At 62.9% G+C, this 15,303-nt stretch overlaps 1 protein-coding gene and 1 long non-coding RNA gene across 9 annotated transcripts; one reads left to right on the top strand and one right to left on the bottom strand.

The window, feature by feature from the left end:
• Positions 1-2,439, bottom strand: LOC138847129 (uncharacterized). The gene is made up of 2 exons (XR_011384752.1): positions 2,214-2,439; positions 1-240 (listed from the first exon to the last, which is right to left on the bottom strand). It is a non-coding gene; the product is annotated as an uncharacterized lncRNA (long non-coding RNA).
• A 66-nt stretch (positions 2,440-2,505) lies between these two features.
• SH2B1 (SH2B adaptor protein 1) lies at positions 2,506-11,986 on the top strand. Of its 8 annotated transcripts, none has more exons than XM_051847634.2 (10): positions 2,718-2,843; positions 4,726-5,750; positions 5,918-6,019; positions 6,235-6,326; positions 6,425-6,600; positions 9,737-9,940; positions 10,140-10,351; positions 10,462-10,683; positions 10,959-11,094; positions 11,247-11,986. In XM_051847634.2, coding segments are annotated over exons 2-10 (2,082 nt in total). In that variant the 5' UTR covers positions 2,718-2,843; positions 4,726-4,814; the 3' UTR covers positions 11,249-11,986. The 8 variants fall into 8 exon arrangements, with proteins under 8 accessions (XP_051703591.2, XP_051703594.2, XP_051703595.2 ...); XM_051847635.2 differs by having other exon boundaries at positions 10,995-11,094; XM_051847636.2 differs by having other exon boundaries at positions 10,462-10,630.
• The last annotated feature ends 3,317 nt before the right edge of the window (positions 11,987-15,303 follow it).

A 15,303-nucleotide genomic window follows, 5' to 3' on the forward strand; every position in this document is an offset into this window, starting at 1 on the left:
TTCCTTTTTATCAAGATTTATTTATTTGAAAGTCAGAGTTACAGAGAGAGAGAGAGAGAGAGAGAGAGAGAGAGAAGTCTTCCATCCGCTGGTTCACACCCCAATTGACTGCAACGGCCAGAGTTGTGCTGATCTGAAGCCAGGAGCCAGGAGCTTCTTCCAGGTCTCCCACGCGGGTGCAGGGGCCCAAAGACTTGGACCATCTTCTACTGCTTTCCCAGGCCACAGCAGAGAGCTGGACTGGAAGTGGAGCAGCCGGGACTCAAATCGGCACCCATATGGGATGCTGGCGCTGCAGACAGTGGCTTTACCAGCTACGTCACAGCGCCAGCTCCTGAACTTTTTTTTTTTTTTTTTTTTTTTGACAGGCAGAGTGGACAGTGAGAGAGAGAGACAGAGAAAAAGGTCTTCCTGCTGCACTGATCCGAAGGCAGGAGCCAGGTGCTTCTCTTGGTCTCCCATGCGGGTGCAGGGCCCAAGCACTTGGGCCATCCTCCACTGCACTCCCGGGCCACAGCAGAGAGCTGGCCTGGAAGAGGGGCAACCAGGACAGAATCTGGCGCCCAGACCAGGACTAGAACCCAGGGTGCCAGCGCCGCAGGCGGAGGATTAGCTTAGTGAGCCACGGTGCCGTCCATTCTGAACTTTTAAATACATCTGTTAGGTAGGAAGTCAGTTATGAGCTTATGTGTGTGTGACATAAAGGCCTAAAGAGAAGACATCTATGTCCAGCATATGCATATGCATCTCAAAGTCATCCTGACGATGTTTCAGGGGCAGCCCGGTATTCACATTCTGCCCTGCCCCCTTCTACCTGATAACCTGCCAGGTGCGGGGTCCCCACCCCTTCTGCCTGACAAATCTTCCACAATCTCCCAGATGCAGCCCAGTATCTGCATTTCAAACACCCTGCTCTGAATCCCCATTTTCTAGGGGGTCCTGCCCTTCCTCTGAACCCAGGATGGTGCCAGCTAGGCTTCCTCCTGTCCGATACCTTCAGGGGAAAACTCAGATAGAAGTTTTTCTATTTACATCCAAAAAGCCCTTTGTTCCAAGAGGAGCAGAGGTGGGGAAGCAAGACCCATCTCCTTACCATCACCACCACCACCACCACCACCACCACCACCACCACCACCACCACCCCACCCCCACCCCTGCCCTCAACCGGACTGCACGCTCAGCCCTCTGCCTCTCTGCTGAGTTGCCCGCCTGGTCTGGCCAGGTGTAATCTCTGCACTCTCTCTCAGGTCCTGTCTGGAGAGGTGCCCATCCATCCTTGCGGATGTCCCTTCCCTAATAAACTTTGCTACTTTTACCTCCCACTACTCTCTGTCTCACGCCTGAATTCTTTCTTGCGCGAAGACAAGAACCCTGCAATTTCTCCGGTAACACATCCTTTACCCACGAGTCCTGTCTAGAGGAGGAGGAACCGTCACCCAGGCCTCAGCTCTTCCTACTTCTCTTTCTTGGCCTGCTGAGCGTTGACTGTTCCCCAGAACGAAGCCCTAGGCCCTCTCCTCTCTGCATACATCACCTTGACAAGCCCATTCGTGACCACGGCTTCCATGATGGCCACACACCAACTGCAAGAGGCAGGTACCAAACCCAGGCATCCCGATATGGGCTGTGAGCATTCTGACCGGAGTCTTAGCGGCTAGAGCGAACGCCTAGCCCGGGACACCCTCATGTGAGTTAGCGCTCTTATCCACCTGTACCTCTCAGACGACTCGCCTCTGTATTCCAGAGGCACTTAATTCTTAAATCCGTCTGCCAGTCTTGGAAATTTTATTGGGAACCTCAGAAGAGAGAGACGCTCCTTCGACTACAGTTCGTGAGCTCTGGGACTGAAGTTTGGAGCTATGCAAATCTTGCCACTAAGATGAGCCAACCAAAGGCCCAGAGACAGCAGAACCACGGGTGCTGAGCCGCTGGTTCTGGATACCGCTGGGCCCCTGGATTCACCTGTTCCCGGAGAAGCGTGATTCGTTTTGCACTTTGCAATAACTCGATCCCTGAATTCCTTTACTGTTCAGGTCAGTCGGAGCGGGGCCAGTGAGAGACTGATGCATGGTTTCAATGACCCGCTATACCTTAACGGTCCTCAATTTCCATAACCGGCCTCGGTGCGGCTCTTGCGCTCCGGGATTGCATGCCCACCCACCTCCCGATGTCCCACAGACACATCCCAAACTGGCCATCACTCCCCTCCCCACCTGTATCTCCCGCCAGAGCGATGAACTTCCTCGAAGGCCTGCCCCGCTCCTAAAGAAACCAAGGTCGTAAGTTCAGGCTCCGCCTCCTCGCGGGGCCTTCCCCAAGGTCACCTGCCTCGTTCCTCGGCCCAGATTCTTGGGGGCGGTCTCCGCAACCCCCTCAGTACCAAAGCAGGCGCTCTAGGCTGCAGCGGGTCCTCCCAGAAGCCTGAGCGTCTCGCTGGTTTCCGGTCCTCCGCGGCTACTCTAGCCCTCGGTAAGAGCTCGGCTTCTCTATGGTTGGCGGCTCTTCTTTTTTGTCCCGACTCTCTCCCGGAGGACTCTCTGGCCGGACACAACCCCTTCCCACGTCGGCCTCTTCACCAGAGAACTCCCTGAAGTACAACAAGACAGCCACGCTCTCGGCTCCCGAGCTGTCGGTGCGGAGTAGAAGGATGGCGGAAGTGAGTATGACAGCGCCCGCCCCTCTCCTCTATGGTCGCTTCCTTCGGCGACGGGAAAAGGGGGTCCCCGCGCCTGCGCAGAGCCGGGCTAGGCGCTCGTCGCTGAGGTGGGGGGGTGGGGGGTGCAGGGAGCGGGAGCCGCCGCCGCCGCCGCCGCCGGAGCTAAACCGCGGGGACCGAGATGCAGGTGGGACCGGAACCGGAACCCCCCCTCTTCAAGTGCCTCTTCCCTCTCCGCGACCCGGCCCCGGAGCCTGCGAGGAGCCCTGGTGGGGGTGGGCGTGGGGGTCCGGGGACAGCAGGGACGCTCGGCCCGGGAGAGTGCAGCTGACAGGACTGGTCCCTAGAAGACTGAGACACCCTCCCCTCCCCCGGGAATGGGCCGGTGCGGGGTGTCCAGGGAGTAGGGTCGGGTCGGAGTGGATGGACCACGGGCCCCAGAGGGTCTTGAGCCGGGAGCGGAGCCTGCACCCTCCACCACCCGCCCTTCGGGAAATAGCAGAGCTGTGTGCCAAGAGGCAGGTGCACGGGGGAAAATGTGTCAGAGTCCTCCCGCTTGGCAGAAGAGAAACTGAGTCACCAGCCTAGGAGCTGCAGGGTCAGCGGGCCTGACGGGGGCTGGGGGGAGGCCACTGTGAGTGGAGCCGGCCCCGGGCTGGACACCGCTCTCCGCTGGGTCCGCATCTCTTGGCTCGGTTTCCCCGCGCTCCATGACTCCCGCATCTCCTGGCCGCTTTTCGTGGGTGTGGAGTTGTCCCAGTGGTCGGGGCCATCTGAGTGTGTAAGGCCTAGGCCAGGGAGGAGGGGAGGGGTGGCCCGGGTTACAGCCTGGCTGGGGGGGTGTGGTTTGGGGAGCCTCTCCTGAGCTGTTCTCGCCCAAGTCCCGGGGCCACCACCTTCCCCTAAAAGCAGGAGGGAGGAGCTAAAGGTTGTAAATTCCACACGCAGCTGGTCGTGAGAACTTGGGAAAGCGCTTCCTTTTAGGACACTTGGACCCTGGCACTGCCCTCCCCCATAGAGGAGTAATAGTGGCGGGTGCGTTTCTTGTGCGCTTATTTTGTGCCGCGCGCCAGCTTGTTCCAGTCCCTGGGATTCCCCGACCAGTTCCAGGCGGTAGGGATCATCGGGTCTGTCTTCCCAGTCACGAAACCTGAGGCTCAGAGAGAGACAGAGAGGACCGTGCGTTTGCTCGAGATCACACAGCTAATAGGTGCCTGAGCTGGGGTTTCGGTCCAGGCCTGACTTCAGAACCTATGGCCTTAACCACCAGGCTAACCGGCCTTTAGGGCACGCTCCCCAGTGAGAAGAGGGAAGTTAAAAAAACAACAACAACAAACCCTAGGATCTTTCCCAACACCTCTTCCCCCCTCCCTGGGACGTTTTATTTGTGTTGTGGCCAGCAACGGTTTGCCCTGATACAGCTTAGGCCTAGTCTCCTCTGCTTATGCCGCCTCTGGGCCCCAGACTGGAGAGGCACGGAAGGACTGGGCCGGGGCTGGGGCGCTAGGCTTTCGAGACCGCTGCTTCCGTCCACCGGCACCCATCCATCCGCCTTGCCGAGCAGCCGTGCACGGGGATGTCTGAGGCGGGCTCCGCAGTCCCAGCTCCCCTCGGGCCCCTGAGAGCCGGGGCGGTAAGGGGCCGAGGCTGCGGCTGGTCCAGCCAGTCCCTGGGGGACACGCTGTGCAGTGGGAGAAACGGTAGGCTTGGAGCTCGGAGCCTTGTCTGAGCCTCGGGTGGTAGATGCTCTCCCAAGGAAAGGTAAGGTGAGCACCTGGAAGCTTCTGGAATGGCCCACGGGAAGCGTGTAAGACACGCCGGAGCATCCGTCTTAGAAAAGGAAGGGACCCGGAAGAGATTCCTCTGGGGAGGCAGGTGGGCGGCCAAGGCAGGGCCGGGGTCGGGAAGGCGAGACGCTGGGCCGATGGTTTCCCAGGACTGGGCCAGGAGCAGGTTGGGTCTCTTCCCCATTGCATTGCAACAGGGGGTCTCCGGCTGCTGGGGTGGGGGCAACCTGCCCCCAGTCGCAGCTCTGCGGTGACCCCTCCGTGTGCTTCTCTCTTCTGCAGCTGCTGCCGCTCACCCCGTGTCTCCTGGCCGCTTCCCTCTTTGCTGCCCCTCCCCGCAGGCTCCCCCACTCTGCCTCCTGGGGGCCATCATGAATGGTGCCCCTTCCCCAGAGGATGGGGCCTCCCCGCCCCCGCTGCCGCCGCCCCCTCCCCCCAGCTGGAGGGAGTTCTGTGAGTCCCATGCCCGGGCTGCCGCCCTGGACTTCGCCCGCCGCTTCCGCCTCTACCTGGCCTCGCACCCGCAGTACGCGGGGCCCGGGGCCGAGGCCGCCTTCTCCCGCCGATTCGCCGAACTCTTCCTCCAGCACTTCGAAGCCGAGGTGGCCCGGGCCTCGGGCTCCCTCTCGCCGCCACCGGTGCCGGCCCCACTGAGTCCCGGCCTGGAGATCCCGCCCCACGACCTGCCCCTTGAGAGCTGCAGGGCGGGCGGGCCCCTGGCCGTGCTGGGCCCTTCTCGCTCATCCGAGGACCTGGCCGGCCCCCTCCCTTCCTCAGTCTCCTCTACGACGACCTCCTCCTCGAAGCCGAAGCTCAAGAAGCGCTTCTCCCTCCGCTCAGTGGGCCGCTCGGTCCGGGGGTCGGTGCGTGGCATCCTGCAGTGGCGGGGCACCGTGGACCCTCCCTCCTCGGCCGGGCCCCTGGAGACGGCGTCAGGCCCCCCGGTCTTGGGCGGAAACACCAACTCCAACTCCTCTGGTGGAGCCGGGACCGTTGGCCGGGGACTGGCCAGTGACGGCCCCTCCCCCGGGGAGAGGTGGACTCACCGTTTCGAGAGGCTGAGACTGAGTCGGGGAGGGGGCGGCCCGAAGGAAGGGGCAGGGACGGTGCAGAGGGAAGAGCTGCTGAGTTTCATGGGGGCTGAAGAGGCAGCCCCCGAGCCAGCCGGAGTGGGCCGGGCCGGGGGGACAGCTGGGCTGGCGGCGGGGGCCGGGGGGCCGCCCCAGTGGCAGAAGTGTCGCTTGCTGCTCCGAAGCGAAGGAGAAGGAGGAGGAGGGAGCCGTCTGGAGTTCTTTGTGCCGCCCAAGGTGAGGCCCCGGGGTGGGCGCAGTCCTGCAGGGAGCCCCGCAGCGCCCCCGCGTCCTCCCAGCTGTGTGGGTCTCAGGCAGGACTGGGAAAGCAGAGCCCGGGGATGTAGAGGGGAAGGGGTCTCTCCGCACCCCACAGCAGAGCCTCCTTCCGGTTCCCGACCTAGGCGTCTCGGCCCCGACTCAGCATTCCCTGCTCTGCCATCACGGACGTGCGGACCACCACCGCCCTGGAGATGCCGGATCGGGAGAACACGTTTGTGGTTAAGGTAGGAGCCCGCGGGTGCTCGTGCACCGGAGCAGGTGCCCTTGGGGGAAGGGGTCGTGCAAGTCAGGTGCCCCAAGACGCGTCCTTGGGCCGGGCCTGCCGCTTTTCCGGAAGGGCATGGAGAGGGAGGTGGTGCTGCCTTCGTCAGAGCGGGGTTGAGGCGTCAGGATCGGGAAGGGACCTGGCGCTGGCTGGGACTGTCCTCTGCCGCCTCAGGTGGAAGGCCCTGCGGAGTATATCCTGGAGACGGCCGACGCGCTGCACGTGAAGGCCTGGGTGTCCGACATCCAGGAGTGCCTGAGCCCGGGGTGAGGAGCCCGCCTGCCGCTGCCGCAGGGCCCTGGGGCTGGGGGGGGGGGGGGCAGCCCCGTGCCGCTCACCTGGCTCACTTTTCCTGTCTCTGCAGCCCCTGCCCCACGACCAGCCCCCGCCCCATGACCCTCCCTCTGGCCCCTGGGACCTCATTCCTCACACGGGAGAACACAGACAGCCTGGAGCTGCCATGCCTGAACCACTCGGAGAGCCTGCCCAGCCAGGACCTGCTGCTGGGAGCCAGTGAGAGCAACGACCGCCTGGCGCAGGGTAAGGGCGCAGCCTTCGGGAGCTGGGCCTCGGAGCCCACCGCGCACGCGCACGCGGCCCCAGGCGCTGCAGGTTCTCCAGCGCGCCGCCCTGCCAAAGCCCATCTTTTGTACCTGAACACGCCACCACTCTCAGTGCCACCATTGGCCGTATTCTATAAAGATTTCATTTTTATGTATTTGAAAGGCAGAGTGACAGAAAGAGAGAGGGAGAGCTAGGTCTTCCACGGGCAAGTTCACTCCCCAAGTGACTGCAACAGCTGGGGCTGGACTGGGCGGAAGCCGGGAGCCAGGAACTCCACCCGGTTCTTCCACGTGGGTGGCAGGGGCCATGTACTGGGGTCACCGTCTTCCGCTGCGTCTGCAGGTGCATCGGCAGGGAGCTGGATGGAAGGCAGAGCAGCCAGGACTGGCACCGGCGCTCTGATGCGGGCTGCGGGCGCCACAGGCGGCCGCTGAACCTGCTGCACCACAGTGCTGGCCCCCTGTTGGCTGTTTAGAATCAGCGCCCTCACCACCCCACCCAGGCCCCGAGCAAATTCCTGTCCAGCCTTTTGCAACAGCTGTGTCACTTTGAAATTTGTATTAGCATTTTTTATTTAAAACAGATAGGCTTTTTTGCTCCCTCAGCACCCACAGTAGCTAGGGCTGAACCAGGCTGAAGCCAGAGCCTAGAACCCAATCCGGGTGTCTGACGTGAGTGTCAGGGACCCAAGTCCTTGAGCCATCACCTGCCGCACTGATAAGAAGCTTGGACCAGAAGCAGAGCTGGGACGTGAACCCGGGCACCCCGTACGGGCCTGGACGTCCTGACTGCTGTGCTGAGTGCCCACCCCGTGCCATGTCGCTTTCTCCCCAAGCTGCCCACAGGCCTGCACCTCGGTTCTCCAGGCCGCCAGCACGCCGGCAAGAAATCTTAGGTTAGCTCTTCCCTGCCTCCGCGTGTCGGGCAGTGGCAGCGGCCTCCCTTTCGACTCTTACTTTCTGGCCTGACCATACACACACACAAAGACTGCTCCCCCTCAAACACACACACACACACACAGACTGCCCCCCCACACAGAGAGACTGCTCCCCCTCAAACACACACAGACTGCCCCCCCACAGACTGCTCCCCCCCACACAGAGACTGCTCCCCCCCACAGACTGCTCCCCCTCAAACACACACAGACTGCCCCCCCACAGACTGCTCCCCCCCACACAGAGACTGCTCCCCCCCCCACAGACTGCTCCCCCTCAAACACACACACACAGACTGCCCCCACCAGACTGCTTGCCCTCCCACAACTCCCCCCTCACACACACTGCTCACCCTTCCACAACTTCCCTCACACAGACGGCTCCCCCCACAGACTGCTCTCCTCCCATACACACACATAGACACAGACTGCTCCCCCGAGACTGCTTCCCTTCCCATACACACACACAAACACGTACACTGCTCCTACTCTCAGACACACAGACTTCTCCCACCCTCTCTCACACAGACTACTCCCCCCCACAGACTGCTCCCCCCCACAGACTTCTTCCCCTCCATACATGCATGCACACACACACATAGACTGCTCTCCTCATACACACACACATATACAGACTGCTCACACACACACACACACACACACACACTGCTCCCACCCTCCCTCTCACACACACACACAGACTGCTCCCCTCATACACACACACACATATAGACTGTTCCCCCTCACACACACATACACACACTGCTCCCACCCTCCCTCTCTCTCTCTCACACACACACACACTCAGACTGCTACCCCTCTCACACACTGCCCCCACCCTCCCTCTCACACACAGACTGTTCCCACCCTCTCACACACCCTTACACACACTGCTCTCACCCCTCCCAGACTACCCCCCTCCCCCAGGCCACGTGTAGACTAGGCTGCTTCTGCTGCTGCCCTGTCTCCGGCCCCTGTGTTGTAAGTTGCAGCGTCCCGGTCCCGAGAAGTCAGGCTGTCCTCAGCAAGTGAACAGAGCAGTCAGATCTCAGAGCCAGAGCGGCGCCCACAGGTGCCTTTTCTGAGGCCCTCCTGAGTGGCACTGGCAGAGCCTGCTGCCCTGAGCGCGTGTCTGCCATGTCTGTGTGGCTCCTGAGCACTGACCGCCAGGGACAGTCGGCTGGGCTCAAGTCTGCCACCCAGCAGCCACTCAGCGCGCCTGGGCCTGGCACAGGCCCTGGGCAGGACGGGGACTCACGCCCGAGATGAGCTCCTCGCCCTCCACGGGCGCCGACGTCCCTGAGTGAGAAGCAGGCCCCTCAGAGCCTGTGCTTGGTGTCCTCCAAGCACGCGAGCAGGAAGCGCCTTGGGAGCTCAGGGGAGGTGAGGGCCAGGAACACAGCCCAGGGAGGCAGGTGGCAGGCGGCAGGCGCAGAGGCCCAAAGTGGGGAGGGCCCAGGGTATTTGGAAAAATTAGATAGGATGGGCTGCAGTGGAGGAGTGTGGCTACCGGTGGAGGTGAAGTTGGTTTAGCTTAGGGGCGACTGGAAGGAGCATTTTTTTTTTTTTTTTAAGATTGCATTTTTTTGAAAGAGAAGAACAGAGAGATCTTCCATCTGCTGGTTCACTCCTCAGATAGGGAGTGGGTTGGGCCAGGCAAAACCCAGGAGCTTCATCCGGGTCTCCCCCATGGGTGGCAGAGGTCCAGACACAAGGTCCATCTTCCCCTGCTTTCCCCAGGCCGTTAGCAGGGAGCTGGGTGGCAGTAGAGCAGCCAGGACATGAAGCGGTGCCCACGGGCTGCAGGTGGCAGCGTCACCCGCTACGCCACAGCACTGGCCCCTGCAGGAGCGCCTTTGATGCCTCTTAGAGTTGGGGCTTTCTCTGTGGTCCTTGTCCATGTCAGTGTCCCAGGGTTCCACCCTGTCCCCGCCCCGCAGCACTGTCAGCAAATGCAGCACTTTTGGCTGCCAGGACCTCCTTGCCGGAACTCCACGGTCCCTGCGCGGTGCAGGCGGCAGCACCTGGGAGCCTTGGTGAAAACCCGCCGGGGCTGCCACCCTCAGAGGTGGGCGTTCCTGCCAGCGCACCTGGGGCTGGAGGGGAAGTGGGCGCAGGAGACCGCGCTGCAGGCCGGGAGCTCCCCAGTCCTCACCTGTGCCCTCTGTCTTCTTCTAGGGGCGTACGGGGGCCTCTCAGACCGCCCCTCGGCATCCATCTCCCCTAGTTCCGCCTCCATTGCTGCCTCCCATTTTGACTCAATGGAACTGCTACCCCCTGAGCTGCCTCCCCGCATCCCCATTGAGGAGGGACCCCCAGCAGGGACAGCTCAGCCCCTCTCAGCCCCCTACCCTCCCCTGGACACTCCGGAAACAGCCAAAGGTACCAGCCGAGTGAGTGTGTCTGTCCACCAGGCCGGGCCGCTGGCCCTCCTGCCCTCCTGGATCCTGACTGGGGATCTGCCCTGGGTGGGGGCTGGGCGAGGCGGGCCGCGAGGGGAGGAGGCGCCCCAGGCTTGCTTCTCCCCCGCTGGGGGAGGCTTCCCTGACACCCTGGTTTCCCCCCTCTCTCCTTCCTGAAGGGTCATTCCTGTTCCAGGGGGAGTCAGAGGGCGCTGAAGGGGAGCAGCCCCTCTCCGGATACCCTTGGTTCCATGGGATGCTCTCTCGGCTCAAGGCCGCCCAGCTAGTGCTGGAGGGAGGCACCGGCTCCCACGGTGTCTTCCTGGTGCGTCAGAGTGAGACGAGGCGGGGTGAATACGTCCTCACTTTCAACTTCCAGGGCAAGGCCAAGGTGAGTGACCCGGACTCCCTGGGTGGAGTGGGCCGGAGGTGGGGGAAGGGAGGGGGCTTGGGACCTGTGGGGGCTTCGGCTCCCACCTCACTTGCTCATCCTGCCCTCAGCACCTGCGTTTGTCGCTGAACGAGGAGGGCCAGTGCCGGGTCCAGCACCTGTGGTTCCAGTCCATTTTCGATATGCTTGAGCATTTCCGGGTGCACCCCATCCCCCTGGAGTCTGGCGGCTCCAGTGACGTTGTCCTTGTCAGCTATGTGCCCTCCCAGCGACAGCAGGGTGAGCAGAGCAGGTCTGCAGGGGAGGAGGTGCCCGTGCACCCAAGAAGTGAGGTGTGTGTACCAGAGAGGCGGGGCGGGGGGCTGTGAGGGGAGAGCAGGGCAGGCAGCCAGGGTCCTGCCCGCGCACGGGTCCGGCGCCGGGAGGCAGCTGAGGGTTGGGCTGGCGCATCCCCATTCCATGACTCCTGCGTTCATCATGTGTCTGTCTCCTGGAGCCGTCCCCCCAACCCCGCCTTGCCCTTCTTGGGGATGCTTGGCGTGATCCCCCTCCCTCCTCCCTCAGTGTCTGACGTCCCTGTCTGATCTCTCCCTCTCCCCCACCCCAGCGTCCCATCTGTCCCCACGTTGCCCCTCCCCCCCAGGCCGGGAGCAGGCCGGGAGCCATGCAGGGGTGTGCGAGGGAGACCGATGCTACCCCGATGCCTCCTCCACCCTCATGCCCTTCGGAGCGAGTGACTGTGTGTAAGTGTGGTCCTCCTCTCACCACCGCCCATGATCCATCTTCACAGGGGGGGGTCGCTCAGGAGACGGGCCGCTGGGGAGACAGCACATGGCTCCGGGCAAGAGCCTGCCTCCCTCCACAATCCCTCTGTCTTCTCACCCTTCCCATCCAGAACCGAACACCTCCCGTGACCCACCCCAGCCCCCTGAACCCCCTTCATGGACAGATCCCCTACATCCTGGGGCAGAAGAGGCGTCGGGGGCGCCAGAAGTGGCGGCAGCAACAGCCGCAGCAGCCAAAGAGAGGCAAGAGAAAGAGAAAGCGGGCAGTGGAGGGGTCCCGGAAGAGCTGGTCCCCCTGGCTGAGCTGGTCCCCGTGGCTGAACTGGAAGAGGCCATAGCACCAGGCGCCGAGGCCCTGGGAGGTGCTGCGGGGGTGGGCCCGACGGTACAGCTCCAGCAGTTGCCACTAGGGGGCGACGGAGAAGAAGGGGGCCATCCCAGAGCCATTAATAACCAGTACTCCTTCGTGTGAGACACCCTACCCAACCTCCCTCCACGCTTCTTTCTCCCCAGCCCTCGGGTCTTGAGGCCGGGCCGGGAGGGTCCCAAGGAGAGGTTGGGGTCCCCTCCCCACGTGCTTCCTGACCCTCGTCGGCCAAAGGCGTCTATGTTGGTACAAGCAGAGGTTCAAGAGCCCTGTTACCTCCCTCGCGCATACACTACAGGTGCCCCGTTACCTCCCTGAGGGGCTCTTACGGTCAGCCCCACCCCTGGGGGCCATTTCCCCATTAACAACCCCCCAGCCCGCGGCAGGGTGAGGGGGGGAAGGGCTGTCAGTTATAGTAAGGTTATTGTTGTTGTTTTAAACAAAATGGAGAAGCATACATAAATAAAAGGGTTTATCTCAGTCCATGGTGAGGGCTGTGGCCAGTGTTTGCAACGAGGCCTGGGGCAGGTGGGTTGGGAAGGGGACACTCTGTCCGGAGGGGGACCAGAGAGCAGGCCCAGGTCACATCCCCATGGCTGTGCAGTGCTGTGCTTTGAGGCCCATCACTCCGCTGTGGGCTGTCCAGCGTGTTGAACAGGAAGTGCTGAGCTCCTTGGGGTCTCCAAGTCCCCTGAACGGAACAGCACACAAAAGGCCTAATGATTGCCCAGGGTCCTTCCTACCCTAGCGAGGAAGCAGACAGGGAGCAGGAGTCGGGGCAGGGGTCCCGGGCATGGGGACTGTCGGGAGAGGTTTACTGGGGGCAGCCGCAGGATCCAGCTGCACGGGGGCCCAAGGGCAGGTCAACTGCTCCCCTTGCTGGAGCCAGGGTGGAGAATGGCTGAGCACAGAGCACTGCTGTCTGCCCTGACCGCGGCCTGGGCGACAAGAAGCCACCCTGGGCCTTGGGCTCTGTACGTGAGGACGCTCCGAGGGCTGTGACACCACATGGGAGCCTTGCATCCGAGCTGGTGACCGCCCTCTGAAGTCAGGTGCAGCTGCACCGGGCACCTTCCAGCTGGGCCTCCTTCCCGCACCTGGAAAGCCTGGCCTGTGGGCGGGCGGGTGGGTGAGTGGGTGGGTTGGCAACACCGCCCCCGCCCCTCTTAAATTCAGGCTGTGCTCTCAGAGCTGGTCCCCAGAGCAGAGGCTTTGCCTCTCCAACAGAGGGCACCCCTGCTGTTCCCAGTCCTGGGGCTGGAAGGGCCAGGGTCTGAAGAACCACATCTATAGTGCTCAGGCCCCCTCCACTGTCCACCTCAGGCAGAGTGGAGCCCAGGCCCCCAGCCTCTGCCCCCACCTCCAGGAGGCCCTACCCGTGCCCATGACCTTGCTATTCTGGGCCTTGCGTCCTGTCAGGAGATGGACAGGAGACAGCTGGGCAGTCTGGGTGCAGACTGGGGGCTTGCCGGGGAAGCCTGCTGGCTCTCCCTGTTTTATCTCAGTCCTGGGGCTCCCCCAAACCTTGGCCTCAGGAGCCTAGGAACAGGATTGGCCTGGCAGAGAGGGCAGGGGATGCCTTGGACACCTGGGTGCTGTGCTAATGGGCGATGGCAAATGAAGGCGCTGGCGCCCCTGGGTAAGCAGGTCCTGATCCTCTCCTAATCTAGCAGCAACTGGTGCTTGGAGGAGGCTCACCCTTTCCCCAAACCCTGCCAGTCTTCGGGGACCTGCCTGCCCAAGAGGGGCAGGCAGGGGCAGGGGACCACCCCCTAGCCCTCCAGCTAGTAGCCACCCAACAGTGGCTTTGCCTGACAGCGGCTGTCCCTCGAGGGGATGCTTTAACCGAGGTGCACAGTGGGTCGGGGATGGGCCGGCTCTTCCCTCCCCGCCTCTCCCCGGCCTCAGCTTCAGGAGGAAGAACCCCTGCCACCCTCGGCCTGGGGAACCCCCAGTGGGAGGGAGCCAATAGCGCTCTCCATCGCCAGCCTCCCTGGTAGCTCCTGGCTCCAGTTTCCCGGCTCTGGAAGGTGGGGCAAGGCAGGAATTAATCACCTTAAAGAGCCCTGTTGGCAGGGGCCTCCTGCAGAGCCTGCCTCCTTCCCTCCGTCTCCTGCTCCTGCGCTCAGCTCCCTTGAAGCTGCCCCCGGCTCCTGCCGTCCCCTCTCCATGTTTGGGCATTCCTGCTGCCACACAGTGGCCCCTGTCACTCCTCCAGGTGCTGGGGGGGAGAAGCCAGCCAGCGTCAGACCCTGGCGGGTGCTGAGCCGGACTCTGGCCTGAGTGGGTGCGTGCTGGGCCAGGTGGAGGTGCTTGTGGATGGGACCCCCCAACACTGAAACCCCGAGGTGTGACCCCCCCATCACCACGCCCCTCCGGGTTACAGCAGGACTCGCTTCAAGGGAGGGGCTGGTGGGAACTGTGAAAAAGGGGAGGAACGGAGCGCCTTGTCCTCAGCTCACCCTGAGGCTGCTCCTCCCCCAGCACAGGCAGAAGAAGGGATTTGTCTGGGAGGCCAGATCCTTAAGTTCCATCCACCCCTGCTGGCCATCACCGCTGCCCAAGAGCCGGACTCCCCTTTGCCTCGCCCCCCGCTTCTCCTATGCCCTTCCCTGCCTAGGAACGGCCCGAGAGTAGGAAGCAACCCTGGGAACGCTTTCTGTCCCCCATACTCCTTGTTCATTTCAGGAAACTGAGGCCATGCGGGCAGAAGGACTTGAGCCCAGGGTCACGAGGCTCCTTCCCCTCGCCCGCCTCTCCCTAGTGCCGTCCTCTGCCCGAAGCCATGGTACCCTCATCCACTCCTCCAGCAGCTGCCCCCGGGGTGGTAACCCAAAGATGCCTCAACTTGGAGCAGGGCTCCGAGCAGCTGCTTCTCCGGGGAAGCTGACACCGAGGCCAGCCGCTCCGCAACAACTTGTGGCTTTGCACCCAGCCCCAGGGTCCCCGCCCACCTGGTGGCAGACGGCCAGCTCCCTGCTGTCCTGTCCCTCTTCCCCACTGCTCCTCAGACTTCCCTCTGACCCCGGGCAGGGGCAGCGCTGTCCCGGGCTCCCTCTTCCCCGCCCGCCCGGTCTCTGTCCTCATTTCCCCCAGACTTGTCCCCAGAACCGTGCCCCTCCCCCACCCCTAGCTCTGGCACCTCTACTTTCTCCAGTTCCCCAGGCCCCTCTCAGTGGGACAGGCCCAGCTCCTGAGCGCACAGCACAGGTCTGGTCCCCGTGCCCTGTGAGGGCAGACGCACCATGGCCCAAGGGAGCGAACACCCATGTCTCGGGGTCCACTACCTAAACCCCTGGGGTTCAAGCGCGCACGGGTGCGAGGAGGTGACCCTCCTTCCATGCCTTATGGTGACCCCCGCCCCCACCCTGGAAGTTATCCCTCTCCCTTCACCATCAGCACATTCTGTGGCCTCTTGGGTTACCCGGCTGCCTGGGTGTCCCGTTTTCTGGGGCGGGGGGGATTCCCGGTCAGGGATGGGGGGGCCCTGGAGGCCGTGTTCCCAGAGGCTGAGCTGAGCGATGGCGCGGGGGGCGGGGGCGGTTTAGAGGAGAGACAGGCAGTCCTGGCTTTGCTCACCAGGGCCTGGACACTAAATCCCTTGTTGATGGCTGTGGCAGCCCCTCCCTAGGCTAGGGTTACCATCTTCTGCCCTGTCCCCTTGACCCTCTCCCCTCTCTGCTTCCCCTCGTCCCTCTACGGCCACTTCCTCTGGCCCCCAAAAGATACCCTCCCCTGCGTCAGTCCCCCACAGGCTTGGAGTAGCTGCTCCTTCAACAAAGTCGACAAGGAGAGTGGCA

The sequence above is a fragment of the Oryctolagus cuniculus genome, chromosome 19 (assembly GCF_964237555.1).
Source record: "Oryctolagus cuniculus chromosome 19, mOryCun1.1, whole genome shotgun sequence".
Classification (NCBI taxonomy): Eukaryota; Metazoa; Chordata; class Mammalia; order Lagomorpha; family Leporidae; genus Oryctolagus; species Oryctolagus cuniculus.